At 42.0% G+C, this 11,263-nt stretch overlaps 1 protein-coding gene across 1 annotated transcript in view; it reads left to right on the top strand.

The window, feature by feature from the left end:
• The first annotated feature begins 5,494 nt into the window (after positions 1-5,494).
• The window catches only part of KIAA1671 (KIAA1671 ortholog), a 120,873-nt gene continuing 115,104 nt past the window's right edge, over positions 5,495-11,263 (top strand). The window contains exons 1-3 of the mRNA XM_032769840.2: positions 5,495-5,635; positions 6,196-7,984; positions 10,378-10,471. Coding sequence (XP_032625731.1) covers positions 6,249-7,984; positions 10,378-10,471 — 1,830 coding nt within the window. The 5' untranslated portion in view covers positions 5,495-5,635; positions 6,196-6,248. The remainder of the gene's footprint in view (positions 5,636-6,195; positions 7,985-10,377; positions 10,472-11,263) is intronic.

Below are 11,263 nucleotides of genomic sequence, written 5' to 3'. Positions count from 1 at the left end.
AGGCCCTGGAAATTCCTGGCTGGTGGCAGCCATATCAGATCTAAGCTGGTAATTAAGCTTAGAGGGTTCATGCTAGCTTCTCAGTTTATGAACGCTAAGGTTCAAATCTGAGTAGGAAGCTACAACAGCCTGATAAACAGCTGTTGATCATGTTGCTTCTAAGCATAGGTGCCTTTTTCAGCAGCTGTTTCTCATTTTTTCTAAAACTGTTTTTGTACCAAGCCAAGTATCCCATCTGAGTAATAAGAATGTCAAGCCCTGGAAATTGACTTGGCTAGATGAGGTTTATTGGCTTACACAAAGATCATGTTCTTCAGCATAAAGAGAACAAAAATAATCAGAGGAGCAAAATCACAGTGTAAGAATGTTGGCCAGGAAATAGACCTAAACAACAATCATGAGCACTATGTTCTGCATGTGTGTTCCCTTCCAATCCACCTCTCCATGTGTTCTGGTGAGGATAAGGTACTAGTCCTTTTAAGAAGCGGTAACCATCCTCACTCCCAAATAAAATACCCAGTGTGTTATATATGCAATTCAGCATACATCAAACTATCAAACTGAGAGAGAGCACTGTAAAAAGACCTTTTAATGTCATACTTGGAATATTCTTTTTCAAGTTCACCCTTATTTAGGAAATTATTACCACTAAATTAACTTTAAATAATTCTGTTACTCTTCACATAATTTTTTCAATATTTACATGTTGGGAGACATATTAGTCAGACTTGGACTGTGTTTGTTAGAAAAAAGAACACGGATGATTTCACTGAGATCTGTAAGATCCTGAAAGGAACAGATTGATTCTGATAAGCTGCTTGAGATAGCTACTATTTTGAAAGCAAGAGGTCATGGACTCATCTTGAGGAAGGGACTAGCATAGCATATAAATAGTTTAGGCAGAATTTCCTCATACACAAGTATCAGAGGGGTAGCTGTGTTAGTCTGGATCAGTAAAAAGCGACATAGACAAGCTGGTTGGAATAGGAAACAAACTGCCAAAGTTATCAGAGTAAACTAACTTGGCTGAGAGCTGAAGACATGTTTGGAATAGTAGGAAGTGCTGGATAGATACAATTTGATTTTTGAGACACGATTGAAAACTAGATGTATTTTATTTCCTAGTTCTCTATACTTTTTTTCCTTTCTCTGTGCCCTACTTAGAGGTGTTATCTTAGTTCTTTTATCAAGTGCTAGGGATGAAATTTATCAAGTCGTGGCTGAATGTGCTGTCATTTTATACGAGAGAGAACAGGTTCTTAAAGGAGGAGATTATCAGAATCTCACTGATATCAATGTGAAGGATTGCTACAGATCAAGGGTAGAATATGGTCTTGATGTAGTAACTAAACTTTAAGCTGTCATTATTTATTACATGTTCTGCACTTTGACATATTCAGCATTACACAGTGAGAAAATGTTTTCTCCATTAGGACCAGTGCTATTTCAGCCCTATGTTTCCCCTCCTTCACAACCTTGCTATTCTTCTTGTCCCTGTCTGTTTGCATGTGTCCTCTTTAGTTCCTTCGGCACTTTATCCACTGCAGCAACTCCATCCTTGTCTGCCTTCATCCACTGTGCTGGTGCGTGATGAAATGACTAATGCTGTCATTTCAAGTGTTGTTACTGGATTTTTGAGGTAACATTCAAATGAAGTTAATGTGGGTGGAAGAATTCACAGCTCTCTGTCATTGCCTTCCTGAGTCTGCAGACAATTTGAAACAATGTTTTTATTTACACTTCTTTTGTTACTCATTTTGCTTACACAACATTTTCAAGGGTTGCTTTGCCAAAAAAAGCATTGCATTCTGCAGAATCTAAAAATACCACGTGGGTCACAAAAATATACAAAATGTGTTGGTGACTGACACCTTTGCTATAGATACTGTCTGACTGTTGACGAAAGAGAGAGACAGAGACAACTTCACGGATGCTACTTTTTGCAGCTGGCAAGAGTCACTTTGCAGACACCTTCTGAAGAGGCAGCATTTGATGGCCTTAAGAGGAACAAAGGATTTTGCAGTGACTAAATATAAACCTGCAGGCTTTGATCTGCTAAGTATGTTTAAATACACAGCTTAAAATGTCTTTAATATAAATAGAAAATGTATAGGTTACATGTTGCTACTAAAAACATTCGCATTTACTGCTGATGGCTATGCGTGTCCGCTTCACTAGCTGTAGAGTTGCCTTGTGAAGAGGTAACTTGGAAATAATACTCAAACCAGTGGTTCCCAGTCTGTGCTCCCTCCATGGGTTATGCAGGGTCTGATCCTTGAGCCAGGGCCGGAACACACCAGATGGCATTTTGGCATTTTTTGCCGGATGAGGGATGCCATTTTTCTCTCAGAATGGCATGCTCCATACATTGTGTGAGAGAGGTCATGCTGCAGGGACATCCCCACGTTGGCAGGGGTGGGGGTGTTCTGGTAGTGCTGGAAATGAAAGGGTCCAGCACACTTTGTAAGGTGTCAAAGGGATCCTGGGGAAAGAAGTTTGGGAATCACTGGTTAGGGTATGTCTACACCACAAGCTCTACAGCAGCAGAGCTGCAATGCTGCAACTATGCCTCTGTAGTGCTTGGAGCTTAGATGCTCCCTTTGTTGATGGGAAGGGTTTTACAATGATGTAGTTAATCCACCTCTTCCATCCACCTAGCTGGGTCCATGGTGGGGGCTCGCTGTCCCCCACCCTCACTCACTTTCACCAGGCTGGGGCAGGGAGTTGGGGTGTGGGCTCTGGGCTGGGGGGTGAGGCTGAGGAATTTGAAGTGTAGGAGGAGGCTTCAGGCTGAGCCTGGGGCAGGGGGTTAGGGTGCAGGAGGGGATGCAGGGTGTGGGCTCTGGGAGGGATTTTGGATGCGGGAGGGGACTCAGGGCTGGGGCAGGGATTGGGGTGCAGGAGGGGGTGCCAGATGCTGGCTCTGGGAGGGATTTTGGGTGCAGGAGGGGGCTCAGGGCTAGGACAGGGAGTTGGTGTGCAGGAGGGAGTGTAGGCTCTGGGAGGGAGTTTGGGTGTGGGAGGGGGCTCCGGGCTGGGATTTAGGGTTCAGGGGGAGTGAGGGCTCTGGCTGGGGGTTTGGGTTCTGGGTTGACTGGGGATGTGGGCTCTGGGAGGGATTGAGGTGCAGGAGGGGGCTAAGGGCTGGGGAAGGAGTTGGGGGTGTAGGAGGGGGTGAGAGGTGCAGGCTTATATCAGGTGGCTCGCAGAAGCAACCAGCATGTCAGGCTCCTGGGCTCAGGGGCAGACAGATGGTGCTGCATGCCACTCCCACCTGCAGGCACCGCCCCTGCAGCTCCTATTGGCCGCCATTCCTGGCCAAGGAGAGCAGCAGAGTCAGCATTCGGAGAAGGGGTCGTGCACAGAGACCCTCTGGCCGCCCCTGCACCTAGGAGCTGCTGCCAGATATGCTGGTTCCTTCCTGGAGCCGTGCAGCGCTAGGACAGGGAGGGAGCCTGCCTTAGCCCTGCTGCGCCAGCGACCGAACTTTGGCCTATTAAAATCTCCTAGATGGTTTTCAATAGCTACCGAGAGATTGAGGCCGATTCTGGGAGACTCCCAGCCAATCTGGGAGGGTTGGCAACTATAACTATGGTTCTCAGGGAGCAAAATTTTTCACAGCCCTGAGCAATGTAGATAGGTTGATAGGATTTTTTAGAGTAGTCTGGGCTTTAGTTAGAGTAAAAAGTCACATTTTGATAAAAATTTGCCTTTTGAGGAAGAGCGCTCACTTTTGTCACAGAAATGAGATTTATAATAGAAAGTAAATCACTATAATTGAGATGAGTGCAAAGCCCAACGTTTAATCCAAGGTTGAGAAAACAAACAACAGTGAGAATCTGCAAACACTCATAAGAATTGGGTTTTGGTCTAGCTTTAACCCAACATCCATCCTTATGTGGTCACCACATTATTTCTATTTGTTCTCTTTGTTTCATATACTTAAAGCTTTAAAATATTGATGATAAAGTAAAATATTCTTGCTTTTTACGTTCTACTGTAATTTTCAGCTTCCGTTATTGAAATCAACGAATTATTTTAAATAAATTGGAAAATGGAATCTTGTGTATTTAACCAGAAGTCAGCTTGTTAAATTGGAAAGCTGAAGTTTTTGACTGAGGGTATGTCTACGCTAGAACTGTAAGTTGACCTACATTAGCTGACTTACAGCCACTGCAGTAATTACTGATGGTGCATGTCCACAATACCCTACTTTGGTCGGAAGTGCATGTCCTCACCAGAAGCGCTTCCACCGACCAAGAGGGGCAGTGTGGGAAGCTGAGAGCGTGGTCTCTCAGCTCTGCTGGCAGTTCCTCACCAGGAGAGTGGCTGCACCACAGGCTCCTCCTCCCTCTACTCCCCATTACCCATCAGGATGTGGGGAAGCTGCCCTGGGCTTCTCATCTCCCTGTTTCCCACCGGAAATTGGGGGGAAGCTGCTCGGGGCTTCTCGCCTCCCCGTTCCCCAACAGGAACCAGTCATTCTTGTCAATTTCACGGCTCCCTGAGCAGTTAAATTGACAAGGCTGCCCAGCTCCCAGCAGAGAAGGTGGGGTGCGGTGGAGGGACCATCTGGGCTTCTCACCCTTGCTTCCAGCTGGGAGCGGGGTCCTGCTGGCCAGGCTTCTTTCCTGGGCTTCTTGCCCCAGCTCCTAGCCAGGAGGAGGGTCCGGCTGCTCGGCTGTCCAGGAGAGGGGGGTGCAGCTGGGCTTGGCTTCCCAGCTCTCTTGTCAATTTCAGGGCAGGAGTCTGCCATGAAAGTGACAAGACAGGATGTAAGTAACACAGTGTCTACATAGACACTTCCCCACCCTAACTACACCGACATAAGCCTTATGCCGCTCTTGGAGGTGGAGTTATATGTTGATGTAGTAGGGCACTTAAGGCTTGTCTACATTACCTGCAGGATCGATAGGCAATGATCCGGGGGGATCGATTTATTGTGTCTAGTCTTTGGGGGAGGGATAGCTTAGTGGTTTGAGCATTGGCCTGCTAAACCCCAGGTTGTGAGTTCAATCCTGGAGGGGGCCATTTGGGGATTGGCCTGCTTTGAGCAGGAGGTTGGACTAGATGATCTCCTGAGGTCCATTCCAATCCTAATAATAATCTATGATCTATGACTGCCAAGTGCTCTCCTGTTGACTCTGGTACTCTATGGGGGAAGAGGCGCAGGTAGAGTCAATAGGAGAGCACTTACCACAGTGAAGATACTGCGGTAAGTAGATATGAGTATGTCGACTTCAGCTACATTATTCACATAGCTGAAGCTGCGTAACTTATATCGATTCACCCCCCTCTCCCCAGTGTAGAGCAGGCCGTACATCAACTGGAGGAAGGCTGTAGTGTAGACACTGACATAATTAGGTCGGCGTAAGCTGCCTTACATGAACCTAACTGTGTAGTGTAGACCTGCCCTGAATGTACAGTATATATGCTTGCCCAGTATATACTCTGCCACACTAGATTCTGAATGTCCTCTGTTTATTCACAGGTGAGGTGTAGTACAGATCACCGAAGTGATTGTATATGTCCATGTACTTCATGAGAGCTAAGGAAACTACTCTTCAGAATGAAAAGTGTTTCAGTTTACATGTTTCTTCAGTTACATATCTATAAGCAGACAATGCAAACTAGGGTAAGTGCTATCAAAACTTGCGAGCTTTGATGTAGAAAACATTTACTTCATATATTTTAATTGTTAGTTCTTTTAACCAGTAACAGCCAAATAAAATTTTAAGAATCTGTTCACTCTTGTGCTTGCTATCTTTTCTTTATGTTAAATATTCATTTCCATGCTAACCTATCAGAAGACTTAAAAAAATAAGGGTTGAGGCTGTGATATTGGAATGCAGTTCCTTTTCAATAAAGTTTCCTGATGTTAATAGTGCGGTCTGGCTGCCCTATTAGGATTAGCACTATGTTCTCTGATTTTTAGGATATCAGTTACATTACATTCTCCCTACTGTCTGAAAGCAGTTCATTTGATGTATGATGCATACTGTAAACTAGATAACTGAAGTACCCAAATATTTAGAAATTAAAATTTAAAATTCTACCATATTTAATATTTAAAATTTAAAATTCTATTTAAACTTATTATTCTATTTATAATTCTGAATTAGAATTTGAGTGAATTTCTACTTTGCTGTCCATGCTGACTGCATATATTAACGCTTACGTTTGCTTTTTTTATAGCTTGTTCTTCCTAATTGGATTTTTCCAGTTCTGTTGGATGTTTAACTATAGCTATGGCAACAAGAGTAGAGATCAACTCTGCTCTAGCATCCTTAACAATATCTGACTTAAATGAAATTACAAGAGAGGATAAAACACAACGCACATACATCAAGCCTCTTTTGGATGCAAGTAATAAGGCTGGTCAACCTTCTAATCCTTCGACACCAATAATTCTTGAAGAAAAAAACAAATTTGGGAGCACTTGGAGACCAGCAACTATGCCTACTCCCGGATCAAGACCAAGGCTTTCTCCAAAGCCATTTTCTAAGGAGAAACCTTCAGATACTTTTGCGAATGTGAAACCTCCTGTTACTGCTCTCAAATCAAGTGATTTTGTGCCCAAGTTCTCTGTGTATGGACAGGCTACTGAAGACATGACATCTGGTAAGGTGTCAAGTGGAGATGTCCCTCTATTAGTAGATCAAAAACTAATTGAAAATGAAAGTAAAGGCAACAATGAATTAGTCACAAATGTGGCCTTTTATTCCAGTCCCAGTAGAAATACTGTGATTCTTTTTGAAACAGCTAGCACTGAGAAATCCAAGGTAAATTTAACACAAGGTAAAATATCTGATGAGCACAGAACACTTGGCACTATACAGACAAAAGAGTGGCAAGGTAATGCAAAGCCTGAGATGATATCTCAGCCATCAGTGACTTCCAGAAAACCTGAAGGTGGTCTGCATAGGCAAATATCTTTTTCATCAGACCCCAAACCAGTCTCTTGGAATCCTTACCAATCTGATGAAAAAAACCACACATGTGAAGATCCAATAGGTGAGAGAACCAACGATGTTGCAAAATATACCAACAGCGAAGTTGGCTTATTAACTGAAGTGCAACGAAAGCTAAAACATAGACCTGTATCTGCTGTTTTTCTGGAATCATTAAAAGATCAAAAGCATAGCAATTTGGAAGTCTCTGAAGAAAAATCTCCTACAGAGAAATCATGGGTTAGAAAACCAAGGCCTTTGTCCATGGATCTAACGGCCAAATTTGAAAATAAAGACCTTTCTCTGTGCAAGAAAACGTGTCCATCTGATGAGATTAAGGCGAATGTACCAGTAATTCACTTCACTGACATAGGCTATCAAGAACAGTCTGAAATGAGGTCTAAAACTGAAGAAATAGATTTGAATAAAAGTGATCCCCCTAAATCAAATTTGAAATGTAACAATCAGGACATTGACTTTCTTGATGTTAAAAACAAATGTAGTGAGCAAAACCAGAAAGTCTTTCCAAAAGATTTAGACCCATCGAGCCCAAATTATACAAAAGACTTGATACAGATCTCTGCAAAAGATAAAAAATTCCTTTGGGAACCTAAACAGAAATCTAAAGATGAACAAAATGAGAAAAAAATGGACACTGTAACTAACTTAGATGGATCAGAAAAAAACAAGGAGATGGCTAATAACAAAAGCAACACAATTAAAGAGATGGAAATACTAGATCAAAAGGAAACTTCCAGAGTTTTAGCCAGTGAAAACTCTACAGATTCCTCAAAAAAAGAAAACAAGACCTTGAGGGGAAGCGTTAAAAAACACATTTGTTTGTTTGCTGGCTCAGAAAGCAGCACTACTCCAACAGATACCGAGCCTCTCCCGGCAGCCACTGAGAGGGAAAACAGAAATGTGAACATCCAACAGAGAATAAGAGAACTGACAACAGAAAATACAGATGTTAAGCCAGGAAGTCTACGCAGATCACTCAAGTCACGACCACTTTCTGCAGACTTAACAAAGAAGTAAGTTACAGAAGAGACGTTTAATACTTTTCTCAAGTTTTCAGTTAGTACAAATAAAACAAGGCAGATATCACAGTTCCTCACTTGTAATCTTCAAACATAATTTTTGTTTCCAAAGATTCAAAATATAACCTGAGTTTTCTTTTGTTTAGGGAGCTCTTTTCACTTCCATTGTGTTAGTCTTACTATTTTCTTTTAGAAGTATTTTGAAAATAAAATAAATAATTCTTTGCATTTGGCACAAATTAGAGTAGACCTTTATCAGTGTCACCTCAGTGACACTATATACTGTCAAGTTTTGCGCCAGATTGGAATTTTATTTCACCTTCATATCAAGGTTCATAGATCTGTGATTCTGCATCTTTTTCTGGAGGAAGTGAGGAAGCAGTTGAGACCTGTTACTAGCAGGGCAGGGCTTAAGTGCCCTCCAGCTGATGTTTTGCCGGTTTAGAGCAGGCGGACACTGCAGAGATCTGTGGTGTGGAATACTATTTGAAATAATAAAAATAATAATAATAATCGTAAAGGAAACAGGGGTTTTGAGTTTTAGAAGGACATAGCAATCCCAGTTTGGCATAGACTTTATTTTGATGAATCCGGGTGCCTTTCTTCTTACTGATGACGCCTACTTCTTTGTTGCATGCCTCTTTACATCATGTCAGGCAATCCACTAAGAAGTAGAAGTTAAAACTTTATAGATCTTGCTTTACTCTCTGTGACGAAGTGGGTTTTTTTTCTTGGGGTTTTCTGTCTTTTCCAGGGTTGGCATGTACAGGGGGTGGGACTCAATGTACCTGGGTGTTACTGGTTTAACAAGGTGAGGGGAGAGGGAGTGTGTTGTTACAGAGGACTGGAGCGGGACTCGGGACCCCAGCCCAGGAGACACAACTGGTTCTGGCCAGTGGGAGGACAATGGGCTGCAGAGAGAGGACCCCGGTGACCTGACCAGCCGGTTTCAGCCAGAGGAGAGCTGTGAGGAGAGGGGACTCAGGCCTTCCTGTTTACGACCCTGTTTACCTGGAGAGAAGACAATGGACTGAGGCGGGGCTTGAGGCCGGGGATATCAGAGACCCAGCGGGGAAGCAGGGGGGCTCGGGCTGGCGAGGGGAAGCAGGCAGAGCCCACCTGGATGCAGGGAGACTGGGATGTGCTGTTATTGTGAGAGGCCAGGCCTGAGGCCCTGAGAGTTTCCTGTGCTGTGTTCAACTCTCAATAAACCCTCCTGTTTTATGCTGGCTGAGAGTCACTCTGGTCTAGAGAACAGGGTTGCATCAGCCCCTTTGGGGGTGAAGAGGCCCAGGGGGTCCAGAGTGCGTGGACTCCCGGAGGGGGCCCACGGCAGAGACAGACGTGCTAAGGCTCAGAGAGGTGCGGCTCCAGGAGGTGGAGGGGCCTGACCCCGAGAGAGAGTGGACCCCCGAGAAGGGCTGTCTCACTAAAAGGGGCACCCCCCACGGACCGCACAGGGCCAAGAGTGGGCACGATCTGTGAGTCCGTGACACGCTCCTAAATAGAGTGCTTGTAATATTTTTGAGAGATAATATCTTAGTGGCTTTACATGCTCAAATTTTCAAGTGGTACAGTTTAACAAATAGAAATCTGAAGTACATGTTCCAAGGTTAAATTTGCTTTCCAGCATAAAGTTGGATTTTTGATGATTACTGATTTGTTTTTATGTGGGGAAGTGCACTAGGGTTGGGGATGGTGTGGCAAAGTCAAGACACCTGAACCCAAGGCCAAAATCACAAAGCAATACTAATCAAATGGTCCAGATTCTGTACAAGACAAAATAAAGTGGTTCAAATAGTCTGAAAAAAGGGCAATATTAGGCTCAAATACTTGATGTAATCAGTGCATCATAAACTAGGGTAATTGAGGAAATCTTCCCAGAGGCTATTCACTAAGAAAATGCAAACATTGGAGACTGTTTAATTTTTCTGAAGAATTTGGTCCCCAAATACTGCAATGATGAGTGCGGGATAACAGCTTGAAACAAATAGAATTTAACTTAACAGTAAAGTTTATGCAAGAGACAGTGGGAACTTCAACCCATTTTTCAGTAGTCTACTAACTAAATTATGTCCTTAATTCTAGATCATTTTTTCCCAAGATAGAAAATAAACTATATCTAGCTTGTTAACCGTAGAGAAGGTTTGGGCTTTGTCTGCCAATAGTTCAGGCACACTTAAGCCATTGAATCAAGATAAGATTTGTGCTGTGAAATAATATGTTTTCTCCAATAGCATGTATAAGAAATTAATTGGAGCATTTTAAAATTATATGAAAAGAAATATGTCAAATATTGTACGTTTGAAAAATAGGCATATTAGGCAACTAACTAAAGTTGTTTAATGTCATCTATACTTAAAAGAAATAACAAATTTTTGCAACAGGTTTTCAAGCCCAGCATCAACCAATGAAATTAAACAGGAGAAGCCTACTGAATTGAATAGTGATGTTTCTAGTGAAACACAAGAAAATCAAAAGGTAAGAAAGTGGCACTAACAGACTTGGTCTTCCAAACAGAATTGTATTTATAGTTTATATAGCACTATGCTGTGTCACATATGGCTATAGAAAGCAACAAGTTAGAAACTGCCATTGTGAGTATTCAGAATAGCATAATCTTAATAGGCTTACCTTGGTAATTCCTTCTTTAGGCCGCCCATGTAATGTACAGAAATCATGTACGTGTTTGGTTAATATATATATGTGCAAAACTATAGACAATGACAATAGCCTTACTTCAGAAGTTTCATAAGTTAATATGTGTATCCTATATTAATTCAAGCTTTTATAATATATCATTATATTAAACATGTTTTGCATTTTCTACCAACTACTCCTGTAACATTTAATTCTAGTGGTCTATGACAACACAGTGCTACATAAAGAATCTGTAGTGTCTTATTCTGGCCGCTTTTGATAATTGATGAATATATACAATAACTTAGTTTCTAAGCATAATACTTAAGTTGTGCAAAATATAACTTTTTTGCTTAAAACTATAAAATCATTGTGTATATAAAGATTTAATATTGTTATTTTAGGCATCTTTTTCCTGAGTCCCTTGATCTTTGGGCGTGGATCTTTTTTCTTCTTCTCTTATTTGGTCCTGGTTACAGCACAGTGCTACTTTAAAGAAAAACACCAGTTTGATGTAAGAGTCTAATGAGTTAATTTTGAAGAAGAGTAATTGAACAATGAACAAAAAATCCAAACTTTACTTTTTTATAACTTTTTTGGTTAATGGGAAGCTACTCTCTTCACAAGTTGACC

Source organism: Chelonoidis abingdonii, chromosome 22 (assembly GCF_003597395.2).
Source record: "Chelonoidis abingdonii isolate Lonesome George chromosome 22, CheloAbing_2.0, whole genome shotgun sequence".
NCBI lineage: Eukaryota > Metazoa > Chordata > Testudines > Testudinidae > Chelonoidis > Chelonoidis abingdonii.
This window is presented reverse-complemented; position numbering and strand designations above follow the sequence as displayed.